Source organism: Bos grunniens, chromosome 25 (assembly GCF_055505025.1).
Source record: "Bos grunniens cultivar Pamir isolate PY7600 chromosome 25, Bosgru_T2T1.0, whole genome shotgun sequence".
Taxonomy (NCBI): Eukaryota; Metazoa; Chordata; class Mammalia; order Artiodactyla; family Bovidae; genus Bos; species Bos grunniens.
This window is the reverse complement of record NC_141189.1, coordinates 23076463-23091649: the sequence shown is the minus strand read 5'-3', so window position 1 is coordinate 23091649 and position 15187 is coordinate 23076463. Positions and strand designations below refer to the sequence as shown.

General features: G+C 41.2%; 1 protein-coding gene across 2 annotated transcripts in view; it reads left to right on the top strand.

The window, feature by feature from the left end:
* Window positions 1–1045: 1045 nt before the first annotated feature.
* Window positions 1046–15187, top strand: part of MOSMO (modulator of smoothened) — a 75302-nt gene continuing 61160 nt past the window's right edge. Inside the window, exon 1 of one of the 2 annotated variants that reach the window (XR_015154649.1) lies at window positions 1046–1298. Coding sequence is in view for 1 of the 2 variants with exons in the window: in XM_086375381.1 (XP_086231507.1) it covers window positions 1193–1298 (106 nt within the window). In the remaining variant the exon portion in view is untranslated. The remainder of the gene's footprint in view (window positions 1299–15187) is intronic. The other variant, XM_086375381.1, reaches the window with a different exon arrangement.

The window sequence follows — 15187 nt, the reverse complement described above, 5'->3', positions numbered from 1 at the left end:
AAACATCCCTATCTGCCCATTGTCCCCCATCCTCACTACTCTTATCCTAGCTAAAGCTACATTTCTCTCTCTCCTAGACTACTGTGCCTCTAAACTGGTATCTCTGCTTTTGTTCTCGCCCCTCCCCACCTACAATCTATACTCTTTTTACAGACTAAGACCTATCACTCTCTTGCTTTAAACCCTCCAGTGCTTTCCTGTTGCATTTAGAACAAAATCCAAACTCTTTATCACGGCTCTCGAAGTCCTACATTTGATCTCTCTTTTTCTCCAGCCACATGGGCCGTTTTGCAGTTCCTTGAACAGCCCAACCACTTCCTTGCCCGCTTCCCTAATGTTCTTTGAACTTTCTTTTCTATCTGGAACAGTCTTGCCCAGATCTTCACGCATGAGGTCTTTATGAAGGTGGCGTTTTCAATGAAACCTTCCCTGGTTATCCTAAGTATCATCAAACCGCCGCCCCTTAAACCTCTCATCAGACCGACCCCCAATTTAATTAACCGATTAACACCTAGCATTAAAGATCAGTTTTTAACAAAGTTTCCGTCTCTTCCCCGACTAGAAGGTAAGCTTTCTGAGAGCGGGAAACTTCTTTCTCCTGTCCACTCCGGCACCCCCAGCACCTACAGTGCCTGCTGCAAGCAGGAGTCCATAATCATTCCCTAAATGGGGCAGTCCCGGGCTGACGGATACGGCAGAGGCTACGATAATACAAGGTGACAAGAGCCTGTCACCGGCTCCATCGGCGGTCCCGAGGCCGCCTCCTGCCGGAAGAAAAGCGGCTCCTGCCCAGTCCAGGGCAACGAGGCGGGCGGCCGAGAAGAAGCCGGGCGGAGCAAGGCCTGAGGCGGGCGGGAGGAAGGACTGGGGCTGCGAGCCTGGGCTGGACCGAGAGGACAGAACGGGGTCGTCAGGGGCCCAGAGCCGGAGCCGGCCGCGCCAGCGCCTCGGCTTCGCTTCCGGGTGAGGGGCGGGCGGGAGGAGCAGTTCCGGGGCGGGTGGCGGTTCCGGCTGTGCGGGCCGCGCCGCGGCTGCTAGTCCCGGGCGCGCGGAGGGCGCGAGCGGCGCGCGGGGGCCCAGGGGAGCGAGGCGGCGGCGTGGGGTCTTCTGGCCCCGGCGGCGGCCCATGGGGCGGGAGGCGTGAGGCCGCGGCCTGCCCGGGGCTCGGGGGGTGGGGGGACGGGGCGGGGAGATGGATAAACTGACCATCATCTCAGGATGTCTCTTTCTGGCCGCCGATATCTTCGCCATCGCCAGCATCGCCAACCCGGACTGGATCAACACCGGGGAGTCCGCGGGTGAGCGAGCGGCAGGCGCGCGGGGCCGGGCGGGGGATTGGCTGAGGGCGAAGGGAGGGGAGGGGAGACCCGGCTCAGGAGAAGACGGAGCTGGAGGATGCGCGGCGGCGGCCAGCCTGAGAAGAAGGGGGCGGTGAGGCGACCCGGGCTGCCTGGCCGAGGGGCTGGCGAAGGGGACACGCGGGTCGCGAGCCGGACCCCCGGACGGAAGGGAACGGCACCACGGGCTGAGTGCGAAGTGGCCGAGGGGCGAGGAGATCTGGACCGGGCTGGTGGTCCTAGACCTGGGAGAGAGGGTGAAGGGAGACAGCCGCCAACCTGAGGGACAGCGGAGAGAGGAACGAGCGTCGTCCTGGATTAAAAAAAAAAAAAAAAAAGTCAAGGTGGGAGACAGGAGGAAACCGATTTGGAGGAAACTGAGGCGCCTGTGAAGGAATTAGAAACCAGGCGGTGAGACTGGGGCCCGGAGCGAGGCAGCCTGTGGGGTGTGAGGGTCCCCAGAGAGCTGACGGGCGACAAGAGGCCGAAAGGAGTCGGGGCCGACCGCTGACCCTTGTTCCCCCACCCTGAGAAGCGGCGTCCGGGATAGAGGTCCGGGCAGGACCGGGTTAATGGTGCCGCGAGAGCTGGTGGCGGTGGGGGCGCCGGATGAGAGCCGCAGACCCGCGCCCCTGCCCAGCCCCTGCCCACTTGGCAGTATTTGACATGCATGTGGCTTCCGATTTTCCCTTTGAAGCCTCTGTGGTTATAATTTTGCTTTATTTTAGGCCCCGGAGCTGTAATAATCCTAATAATAAACTTCATTTTATGGAGCATCTTTCATTCCAGCGCATCACAAAACGCTTTCGAGATCCTAATAGTAGTTACAAAATTAAGTAACACATTAGAGTTGTAGGCAGCCCAGTAGCAAACAGTGCCTGCTGTAACACCACCGAACTGTGGGCAGCAGCGACGAGGTGGTGCCCTCAGGAAAGAGGAAAGCATCTTTCTGAAGGGTATCCCAGGTGAATGCCTTTGCAGGATTTTTCCTGGCTTGGGCCACCAACTACACCCCACACACACATACACACACACACTCACTCACTCACACTCACCCAGACCTGTAAGACCAAAACTTTAATTAATGTAACAGCTGCCAGGAGAGCTGATGGGAGTAAAGGAATAAACTTCTTTTCTAACTGCTTGTTCAGTGCAGGTGAAGGGAATAATGAGAGTTGGGACTATCAGACTCCCTCCATGAATATTTTGTTGTAAGAATGTATCACTGTGCTGTCAGACTTACTTCTTAAGTATTGCTTATGATTCTGTATTTATCCTGCAGTATTTTTAGCCCTTAAAAAAAGCCGTGGCTGGGACATTTGTTGCTTCCTCCTCCTTTCTCTCCCCCATCTAGACCTAGTAACACAAAATCATGCTGTCAGATTTACTGGTTATTAAAATAACACTCTAAGAATTTCTGCTCCTTTTCTTGCCTATAGAGTCAGCACAGCTCTTAAGTGTAAAATATGTATGATTATTATGTGACCCTGTAGCAGTGTTAGCTATTGCTACAGTGATAATGTTGCAATTTATAAATGTATCAAATAAACACTTTGTGCACCTTAAACATACATAATCTTATATGTTAATTATATGTGTTTTTTTAAACTGTAAAGCATATAAAGAAAATATCAGAATGATTTCAAATTTGGTGAAACTGCAGGCTTTGTTTCTGAAAATGTTAGTAATGTCAGTGTTACTAGTTGTGTGTGTGACATCCAGTTCCTGACTTGTTTTTAATCTGATTATGTGTGCAGTGACTCCTTTTGTAAAGAAGTTTCAAGTGGAATCCCAGTGTATAAAATAGACTGAATGTCCATGGGAAGGAAACAGCTTAGAGAGGGAGGAGAGAGAGAGAAGTAATCTCATAACTTTCCCGAGAAGATGTTATACTCTATTATATTTGAAAGAAAACAAGAATAAGATGCATACAACTCATTTAAATTAGGCAAAGTCATCAGCTGTGAGTTGCCTTGGAGATGGGAGGGACAGAAGTCCCAAGGTTTGAAAGAAGTAGAAAATGTTTGAAATAATAGTTGTGAGAGACAGCTGGAGACAGTAGGATTATCTAGCAGCGTGGAGACGTCATTGAAGTCGGTGGTCATGAACGTAAGTGTGATAACCGACCTGTGCTTTGTTGACCCTCTGGTGCTCAGCTACTCTGGCACCAGTGTATGAAGAAAGCCAGTGGACAGCTTCGTTCAGAGTTGTGGTTTGCCAGATGCATGCAACAGAATGACAGGCGCAAAAGTGTTTAGGGCATCGGTCAAAATATTGTAATGATAGCTCATTAAATCTCAGCTGGATAAGGAGAAAAAGTGAAAAAGAAAGCTGTTATATCTCTTTTAGTCATTGAATACCAGATGGCATACGGTCAGTGGAATAGTTGACTTAGACCCATAGAGTTGAGGAGTCACTGAGAGTTATTGATACAGCAGAGTGGAAGGGCAGGGGATTGGGGGCACAAGGTCCAGACTGTGACACTGGTGCTGTGTGGCTGAAGTGGGAATGGAGGAGGTTAATTTTTTTTCCGCTATCAGTTTCGCTTGCCATCTCAAGATACCTTTCAGTTAAATATTCTGTTTAGCAAGAGGAATAAGAGGAGATAATAAGAACACCGGAGATTTTTTCAAAATCATATCTACCCGGTATTTCTTTCTTTTTTTTCATTTTTCTTTCTCCTTTTTTTTTCTGGCCGTGCCTTATGGAATTTTCATTTCCCAGTTAGAGACTGAACCAGGGCCCTTGGCAGTGAGAGCATGGAACCCTAACCACTGGATCACCAGGGAATTCCCTAACCTGTATTTCTTAAGGTTAAAATATGTCAGACAGTGAGCTCCCCAAAATTTAAAATGAATGAAGTGGTATGTTTCTTTGTTCACTCTTGTGCCTTTGCTTTGTGGTAAGATGTACCTGAATCTTGCCTAGTGTTTGAGCTTGTATTGCTCACTGTACTTTTTACCTGAACAAACAGATCTAGTCTTGAGTTAAAAAAAAAAAAAAAAATCAGTGCAGAGTTACACTTTCCAAATCAATGAAACATTTACAGGAAGTTCAGTTAAGATTTCAGAGGTGGCAGGACTGGCTTTATGCTAAGATCTGCAAAAAAGTGACTTTACCTGGCAGCAAAAAGTTAATATGTTGTTGATTCCCTTTGGTGCATTAAACATCATACTAAAAGTCTTGATTGTGATGTTTTTACTGCAGCTTTTTAAATGAACAAAGTCTATTTTGAAAATAGAACTCCTGGAGCTGAAAAGTTCCTCAGAATGTAGTTTGAAAACCACTGCAGTAAACTAGAACGGGGAAGTTTAGGATTCAAATCCAAACCTTACCTCTTAGTAGCTCTGTTACTTTGGTTAACTTACCTGGCCTTTCTCTATAAAGTTCCCCTTCTGTAAAAATAGAGATAACATCTCAGTGAGTTATTTTAATGATTGAGTTAATCCATGTAAAACATTTAGAACAGTGCCTGATACATGGTAAGTGCTCAGTAAAAGTTAGATATCGTTGTATTGCTGTTTGAGTTTATAACAGGTGTCAGAATCCCAGTTTTGAAACTGAAGCTCAGAACTTATTACTGAGAACTGACACCATTTCTTTATTAGATGCTTGGAAGTGAGAAAACATCAAGGCTTAGCACAAGTCTAATAAATTTGTCTTCCCTCTTAGCTTTGGACTCCACCATCACTGTTTCTCCTCTTTTAGTCTCTCATCTCCAACTTCTAGTCTCTGTACTCCTCAGCTTCTACTTGAACTACCACAAAAGGAAATGAAATATTCCAAAACAAAAAGCTGAGTAAAATAACTTCTTTAAATCCCAAGTAATAAACTGTATTACTATGAGATTATGAGCCACGTTTCATGCTGGAAGTTTGGAAGTTTGGTTTTTTTTTAATTTACCATTTTTTAAGACTTTTTTTTTTGGCTGCGCTGGTTCTTCGTTGCTGCACATGGGCTTTCTCTAGTTGCAGTGAGCAGAGGCTCCTCTTTGGCTCAATACTCTTCTTGTGGTGTGTGGGCTGCTCATTGGGGTGGCTTGTCTTGTTGCAGAGCCTGGGATCTAGAGCATGTGGGCTTTTAGTAGTTGTGGCTTACAGGCTTGGTTGCCCCACAGCATGTAGAATCTTGGAGCAAGAATCGAACCCATGTCCCCTGCATTGGCATGCTCAATCTTGTCTGACTCTGCAACCCCATGGACTCTAGCATGCCAGGCTCCTCTTGTCCATGGGATTTTCTTGGCAAGAATACTGGAGTGGTTGCTATTTCCTCCAGGGGATCTTCCCAACCTAGGGATTGAACCAGTGTCTCCTGCATTGGCAGACAGATTCTTTACCACTGAGCCACCTGGGAAGTCCTATACTGGCAGTTTTTTATTTGTTTTTATAGTATTGGCCCAAATACAGAGAAACTATATTCCTTTAATTTTCATCTGCGTGTGATAGCATTTCCTGAATTTGTTCTAATAGCTTGTGGATGGTGCACAAACTTTTAAACATATGATGACTGCCACCCCCCCTTTTTTTTTGGCTGTGCCATAAGCTGACTGGCTTGCAGGACCTTAGTTCCCCAACCAGAGATTGAACCCAGGCCATGGCAGTGAAAACCCCAATTCCTAACCACTGGACCACGAATAAACTCTAAAGATACAGTGTAACAGAAATGGATATCGTTTATACGGGGAATATACGTGGGGGGATACTTTAGTAAGGACCCTTAGGAGTTTCTATTAATGTAATAAAAAGTATTAAATGATAGTAAATATAATGGCAGAATTACATTAATTCTGCTATACTAGGGTCAAATTTCTACTGGTTACTGGAACTCAGTATCAAGACAATATTTTATGTAGCGCTTTATAGTTTTTGAAGCACTTTGACATCTATCACCTGATTTGATTCCCTAAGGTTCTTATATTTAGCCAATGTTAAATAGTCATTTCTACATTTTCCCCCATGAGTCGGTGTTTTGCGCATGAGATTTGAGTTTCCAGGTTGCAAAGTCTCCCTTCAAGAACACTACCTATGTAGGAATTTGTGCACACATCAGTGGCTAAAATTTTTGCCAGAATACAGAAGAGGTAAAGGAGATTTGGGTTTCAGTATTAAAGGGATGCCCTGCACTTTGTACAAATACCTTAACCTCACAGTTACTGTTTTCTCATCCCTCAAGAGACTAATTTTTAGTGAAAAAAAAATTTTTTTAACCAGATCAACAAACAAAGCTGCTCCTGATAAATGTAAGTGATCTAGAGATCCTTTTACTGAGGCATCATTCCTTTCCGGCACAGATTTCAGTGACCATTTAGGATTGTGCATGCTCAGTCGCTTCAGTCGTGCCCGACTCTGTAACTATGGACTGTAGCCTGCCAGGCTCCTTTGTCCATGGGATTCTCCAGGCAGGAATTCTGGAGTGGGTTGCCATGCCCTCCTTCAGGGGATCTTCCTGACCCAGGGATCAACCTTGTGTTTCCTGCATTGCAGGCAGATTTTTTACTGCTGAGCCACTGGGGAAGCCCGACCATTGAGGATTATTACCATCCTGTATCATCCTAGATGGGTTTACTTAGTGTTCTTTATGAAAATTTCCAAGTGTTTCCCAGGAGTCTTCTAGCACATGAAGGAACTTGAACCTCTTCCTTCTATCTAAGCAAAATTTTTCTCTCTAGAATTAGTTCTCTTATTCAGACTGTAGTCTGTCATAGTGTATACTGCTACTGCTGCTGCTAAGTCACTTCAGTCGTGTCCGACTCTGTGCGACCCCATAGACGGCAGCCCACCAGGCTCCCCCGTCCCTGGGATTCTCCAGGCAAGAACACTGGAGTGGGCTGCCATTTCCTTCTCCAATGCATGAAAGTGAAAAGTGAAAGTGAAGTCGCTCAGTCGCGTCCGACTCCCAGCGACCCCGTGGACTGCAGCCCACCAGGCTCCTCCATCCATAGGATTTTCCAGGCAAGAGTACTGGAGTGGGGTGCCATTGCCTTCTCCGGTCATAGTGTATTTATTCCTGAAAATATCTTCACTCTTGTTCTTTTTAAAATTAGATTGGATGTGAGAGTTTTTAAGGAGTCTCGTTATCATCCTCTTCCCTATTTATATTGTGAACTAATTGAGAAAAACAGAGTAAGATAATTAGGAGCCAAAATATTATTTAATATTGATAAAGAGGATATTGGAGAATGTGACTTATCCTTGGACAAGTAACTTCCTCTTGAAAGTGAAAGTTGTTCAGTCGTGTCCGACTCTTTGCGACCCCATGGACTGTCCATGGAATTCTCTAGGCCAGAATACTGGAGTGGGTAGCCTTTCCCTTCTCCAGCTTCCTCTTACTGGGCCTCAAAATTGAACAGACTTAATTGTCCAATCCCAGGCAGGATTGGGGGACCTGCTCTGTAGGACTTCCAGTGGGAAAGAACGAAAGAGATGAGTGCTCCCTTTAGGCAACTTGCTCCTAAGGGCAAAAAGTTGGACCACTTATGCCCAGTTTTTTATCTTAAACTGCCAGTCAAATTAAATCTTTCCTCCTGACCTGAGAAAGATTGAGTGAGGGGACACAGATAAACTTAGATGTTCTTAACAGCCGTACCTCCACCCCATCCCTCATGGATAAAAACATCAGAAGTGGGAAGAAAGCCTTAGCTGGTTGAAACCTAGGAGATAGCTAGCCTTTTGTAAGGAAGAATTTTCTTTTTTCTCAAGTATGAAGACTGGCAGATGATTGAGAAAGATGAGGAAGGGTTTCATTTCCCATTCTGTTACCACTGCTCTCTCCACAGAAAATCCTGGTAAACCTCAGATAGGACACTGTGGGCTTGACCTCTGTCGCATAAGAGTTCAAGATCTTCAGGTAAATCCTAGCCTATAAGTTGGTAGCCTCTGGTTTAAAACATTAAAATTAACGCTTCCGAAGCACATCTGTTATTAAATAGTAGAAAGTTATTAAATGATAAGCCCTTTTCCTGACCTGTGACAACTTCAGTAAGCAGAGTTGGTTTGGTGCGAAGGAGCTTTGTAACCTCATTTGTTAAACTAAACTATCTAGAACTGTGTCGTGTTAATCATTTTGGACGTGACTTGTAGAGAAGGACAAAACTGGCTTACCTCAGAGAGCAAAAATCTTGAGACTGTGCTCTTTTTAACTTAAAAAGCATTAACAAAACTTCTTCAATGGCCTTTTGAGTCTTTTTCCAGTAAATTTCTTTTTTAAAACAGCCTTTTTGAGACATCATTTCATTAACCGTAAGATGCGCCTATTTAAAGTGTACAGTGAAGTGGTTTGTATAACCATAAAGTTGTGCCACAGTCAATTTAAGAGCATTCTCAGTACTCCAGAAAGAAACCCCAGATCCCTTCGCCATCACCTGCCAACTTCCTGGTTCTTAGGCACACTGCTTTCTGTCTTTGTAGATTTGCTTATTCTAGGTATTTCATATAAATGGAATCATGCAGTCTTTTGTGATTGGCTTATTTCACCTAACATAATGTTTTCAATGTTCATCCATATTATAGCAAATATCAGTAGTTCATTTCCTCTTACTGCCAAATTGTGTGGTGTATCCCCATTTATCTATCCATTCATCAGTTGATGGATATTGGGGCCAGTAAATTTTTTGCCTTCCAAGAATACCACTTCTTCATAATGGTAAAGTGGTATAAAATTTTTTCCTTGATTTTTTAAAAAAGTAACATCATCAGTATTATTTATTATTTATTTATTATTCTTATTTCAAAAAGAACTTTGAATAAAAATTCAAAGACCAGTCTTTTTACAGTGTTCACAGGTCATACTTGAAGCTTGAAATAATTTATAATACTGTGAATTTCACAGCATAGTCCAGATTTTCCAATTTGAGATGAGATTTCCTGAACAAAGCATTTATATATTTTTTTTACAACCTTAGTTCCAAAAAGCCCCTCTTTTTACTATTATCAACAGAGATATAGGCACTTCAGGATAAAGGATATAAACTAGTTGACCTAAAAGATTTGGTGAAGGGAAATTTGGGACCAAGAACATAGACAGAAGTCATGAGAGAGTAGAAAAATCTAAGAGGAAGGAAATTCTGAAAAAGGTATTGCAGAGTGATGACAGCCGTTGCATTTATTAGACTGACCAGACTTGTTGAGTTCTTCCTCACTTGGCTGCCAGAACCCCTTTCAAAGCTGGCATGTAGGAGTAATATACATCAGTCCTCCACTGTTCAGCTTAGTATAAACCTAAAATAGTTCTGTTGTTAACCCCTTTCCTCATAAATGTTGAGTTTGTATTGGAGTTGTAGTGTAGTAAAATAGTCCCATGAGATTTGAGTCAGACGTATCTATATTCGGTTTTTTGATTCCCTTTTTATGAATTTTATGATTTGAGGCATGTAATTTGATTCCTCAGCTATAAAATTGGAAATAATATATTTATCTCAAAGGATGGTTGTGAGAAAATAAAATATGGCATATGAAGAATTAGCACATGGCCTAATATATAGCAAATGCTCAAATGTTAGTCATTGTTATATGAAAGGTCAAAACATTCTAATTTAAAAATGTTTCCCTTTTGTATTATCTGTTTTATTTATTTACCTGTGTCCTGCCTTGTTCTAAAAAGAGATTTAAGGCAATAGTGTGTCTGTGGTGAGTATTTCTGAAATCCAGCATGGGGAAGGGAGCTTTCCAGGAATACAGACTGTGAAGTCAGTTGTAGTGGTGATGTGAACTTCATGGGATATATGTAAGTACCAAAACCAAGGAATGCATGAGTTTATATGTTTCTGGAACAGACTAAAGAGGTTTTCTAAGTGAAAGACAGCCTACCGTAGTGGAAAGAGCACACAGGTTTTGGGTTAGATCAACATGTAGTCAGATCCCAGTCCCACAGTTTGCTAGCCATGTAATTGATCTTAGACAAGTTGTAGTTGATGATTTTTTATTAATCAAAATTATATCATTCAGATATGGTTAATACCTCTTGTAGAACTTCCAATTGCTGCACAGGTTCAGACCCCAACTTTCTGTTCTATATATTAAAGATTGACTGGTTTGCTGAGTGAACAACAAATATGTTAAAGAGTAGTATCTGCAGCGAATTATGAAAATCATATATTTCGCAAATTATTTTTAAAGGACCATAGTGATTTGTAAAGCTTTCAGTTAGAGTATAGTCAATTAGTCTCACCTCAAAGGCTGAAAATAAGTTTGAGATATATGAGATAGTTGTTTCTTGATAGAAACCTGGCAAATAGTACAACTGAAAATTCTTCAGTTTTCATTTATGAAATAAAATTTCTTGTAGTTGTCATTAGCTTCTTCAATGTACCTGAGAGTTTATGAATTTTTTCATACCCCATTTCAGTGCGTACTTAAGCAGTGGGCCATATTACATAATCTTAAGGGGAAATTTAGACATGTAATAAAGTATTGCTGTTCATGAAATTATTGAGTTATAAATAGCTTAATCATGCAACTTGAATGGATAATTGTTTACATAGTGACCTTGTTTTATATCCTCTGAATAACCCAAGAAATTAGGTTGTACAGTGACAGCAGTGGTAATATATAGGTGTAAATCTCATATCTACAACTTTACTTATTTATGATTATTTATATAAACATAACATTCATATTTTTTTGGTTGTCAGAATGTTTTATTGTTAAGCTCTGAAGTTACACATGTTTTTCCAGGTGCTTTTTAGAATTCTTTGCCCAGCTAGCAAGTAGCTGCTGATAAGTTTGATGCTTAAAAAGCATGCTGTACTTGGTAATAATAGATTATGGGTAGTGGTAACATTATTTTATTTTTTATTGACTGTAGACTAATGAAAGGGTAATATTTAGCAAAGTTACTGTTGGAATAGCTAACTAACACAACATTGTTGAAATAGAGAGGTGAGCTAAGAGCATGAAGGAACCTAAGGATCTTTGAAAATCAAGGTGAAAAAGTGTTAGTTGCTCAGTTGAGTCTGACTCTTTGTGACCTCATGGACTGTAGTCCACCAACTTCTCTATCCATGGAATTCTCCAAGCAAGAATACTGGAGTGTATAGCCACTCCCTCTAGGGGATCTTCCCAACCCAGGGGTCGAACTTGGGTATTCTGCATTGCACGCAGATTCTTTACAGTCCAAGCCACCAGGGAACCCCAATATTTAGCAAACGTATTGTTGAAATAGTAGAGAGGTTAAATAAGAGAATGAGGGAACCTAAGGATCCTTGAAAATCCAAGTACCTAAAACTAAGTATTTGGATCAAAATCACTTTTCAATAACATACCTCTCTAAAATTTATTATGTATTCTCTTATTTCCTGTAAGTCACAGCTAAATTGAATATGCTTACTGGAAATGCCATGGGCAAGTAGAATGAAATAGTCCTTTGGGATTTATTGCTTTAGAGTTGACAAAGAAGCATAAAGATTTGGGTGTTGCTATCAATGATACTTACATGTATTTATGAGTATGTATAAACCAGAATGTGTAGTTTACTTACATTTCAGTTTATGACTTCAGTTTTGAAGCAAACTGACAGTTCTTTGAATTGCTTTTTTTTTCTTTTTAATTGAGATGAAAAGACTGCACTTTTTGTGTGTCTCTTTTTACTAGCTTTGCTATAAATAAAAGGTCACATTTGGTATTTTGACACTTGCTGTTGTGTATATTGAGCAAAAAGGCAGCTGTTGACTTTTAATATAGATCTGTTCAACAGAGACCGTATACTGCTATCATTAGAGATTAAAAAAAGTAAAGAAAATGCAGTTGGTTGGGTCAAGAAAGAAAATGGGAGAGGGGAATTTCATTGGGTCTCCCCATTTGTGGTATATTCACAATAAGTTATATGGAACATTATTGGGTCTACTTTCAGCTATAATACAGAAATTTTTTTCAAAAATAGGACATGTTCAAAGTAAGGCAAAGATCTCCAAGGCCATTTCATTTATGACCATTTCACTTATAAATTACCATCCATTTTAAGAAATCTTTCATTTACCGTGAGTATTCCTTAAATCTTCACATAGATATTCCCTATACCACTGTACTTTATTACAGACAGTCTCACAATAAATGCTTATTAAGATACGTGTGGTCTGTAAGGAAGTGTACTAAATATTCTGAGGGATTTCTTTTAAGCAAATGAAAAAGTATTTTATCTTTGGGAAACCTGTAAAGTGTTTGGGAAGACTCATTTCAGTTCATTTCTATACATCGCTGCTAAATTTATCTTTCTAAAGGATAGGATGGTAATATTAAATAGTTGCAAATACTTATAAGTACTTGCTTTATGACAGCTACTTTTCTAGACACTTTTTACATGTGTGAACCAATTTAATCCTCACAACATCCCTAAGCGCTGCTATTAGCCCCACAGAGATACAAAGAAATTAAGTAACTTGCCCAGGGTCACACAGCTGCTAAGTGGAAAAGCTGAGATTTGGATCTAGCTCCAGAGTCCTGGCTTTTAACCACTGCATATATTTGGACCAGAAACCTTCAGTGACCCTTCATCTACCATAGCACAGAAGGCCCTTAATGATCTTCACAACATGCCTCCGGCTTATCTTTCCAACTTTTGATCCTACTTTTTCCCTACATGGATCTACATTCCAGCCCCTCTGTATTACTTTGTTTCCTAAATATAATCTGTCATCTCTTTATTTATCTCTGAATCTTTGTCTGTTGTCAGTGTGATGCTCTCACACTTAGCAGTTCCTGTCCGTTCAGTGTCCTGCCCATCTTCCAAGCATATGTCAACTGCTGTCTTCATAAAAATCTTTTTTGATCCCCTACCTCACATGATTTTTCCCTCTTGTGTGTTTTTCATGGTAGCATATCTGTATTATGGTTATTTGTATGTTACTTTCCCTGCTTTCTAGTGTAGATTTTTAAAGTTCTATAAGAATAGGGCTTCCTCCACGGCTCAGTGGTAAAGAATCCACCCGCCATTGCCAGAGACACAGATTCGTTCCCTGGTCTGGGAACATCCCACATGTCATGGAGCGACTAAGCCCACACACCACAACTACTGAGCGTGTACTTTATACTGAGCCACAACTACTGAGCCCACGTGCCACAAGTACTGAAGCCTGCACACTCTAGAGCCTGTGCTCCACAATGAGATGCCTTCACACCGCAACTAAAGAGTAGCCCCCACTCTCCACAACTCGAGAAAAGCCCACGCAGCATCGAAGACCCAGCACAGACAAAAATAAATAATTTTTTTTTAATTTTATATATAAAAAAAGAACAGGGCATAAAATTTATTGATCTCTATACCTTAGCACTCTCCATTTTGTGCTTGGCAGGAAAGAGGAAGTGTTACGGTTGACACGAAGTCTTTAAACCTGGAGTAGGGAACAGAATTGGGAACTTTGGACAGTGAGCCGCTTTAAGGGCAGAAGTGATGATTTTGGTTTAGAGGTTATATTTCAAGTGAGAGTAAAATATTGAAGCAGAAAGGGGCTAATCAGGAAAGAGGGATTTGGCATCCCTGGTTGTCATGTCTCATTTTCACAAATATGATATTTATATTTTAATGGCTTTCTTTCAATAGCTGTATGTCCACAAAATTCATAATTTTTTTTACATGTCAGTTGGTTTTTGTTTTGGAAAGTAAGGTCCAGCTACTGTCTAGTTATTCCCAACTTTGAAAAGTATTTTAAGGTGAAAGTTAATTTGTAGGTTGATTAGTTGATTCTCTGGGTCAATGCAGAAATTAGGTTACTAGGCTAGTCAGTAAGACCATGTCATGACTGAACTACTTACTTCTGTATTAAAAAATACAGTAGAAAGCAATACAGTTACATTACTAATAAAAAGCTTTTTAAAAGTTAAAAAGTAGAAATACCTTGTATCTCTGATCCTTTGTCAATTTGACTTTAAAACATGAGATTTCTTCTATGTGACAGAAGTGCTTCATTGAGATTCTTCTTAACATTTGTCAACAATATTCTGAGTCATTTTTTACTTACAAATCGCCCTGGCAGAGGAAGAAAAAGAAGACTTGCAGAAAATGTATGTTTAAGAGATTTCTTGAGATAGAATATCCAGAGATAGAATTAACTCAGTGGAGGTGAGGAAGATTTGTATGAGTGCATGAATGGATGTGTGATTTGTGTGGTGTGCGATGGTAGGAAGTAGACATGGGGAAGATAAGGAACTTGTAGTGGATGAATGATCTCTCCCTGGGAAAGCAAAGTGAAACAGAATAAGCTGGATCCAAGTTCCTCATCCAACCCCCATGAGAGGGACCGTTAGTCCTGGCTAGTGTGGTTACTGTTTGTTGAAGGTCCCTATGAATGAATGGAATAAGGAGGAAAATAGTATTTTGTGTGTCAGTTGGGGTACAAATGGTACAAATTAAGTGTTTTTAACTTGAAGAGTATTTCTGTTGATACTTGGCTTCTAATTTAGGCTTTGCGCTGTAGATGTTTTGTTTGTGCTTGAAAAATTACCTGAATGCTTTTTCTTTATATTTTTCCCAACCAAAAAATAGTTCCATGCTCCTCTTTCACCATCCGTCTCTTGATTTAAAATAAAAGTGAGTATATATGATATCATATATTGAATTCTTGGGAAATTATTAATAAAGATGTTGTGAAAGGAATACAGGGGTGAAGCCAGAATTCAGTTCAAATTCTGGCTCTGCCACTTTTGAGCTATGTGGCTTTGGACTTCTTGCTTGACCTCTGAGTTTAGTTTCCTCATCTGTTTGTTGTTGTTCAGTTGCTCAGTTATGTCTGACTCTTTGTGACCCCTTGGACTGCAGCACCCTAGGCTTCCCTTTCCCTAAGTGTCCTCCAAAAGTTTGCTCAAACTCATGTCCATTGAGTCAATGATGCCATCCAACCATCCCATGCTCTGGGGCCTCCT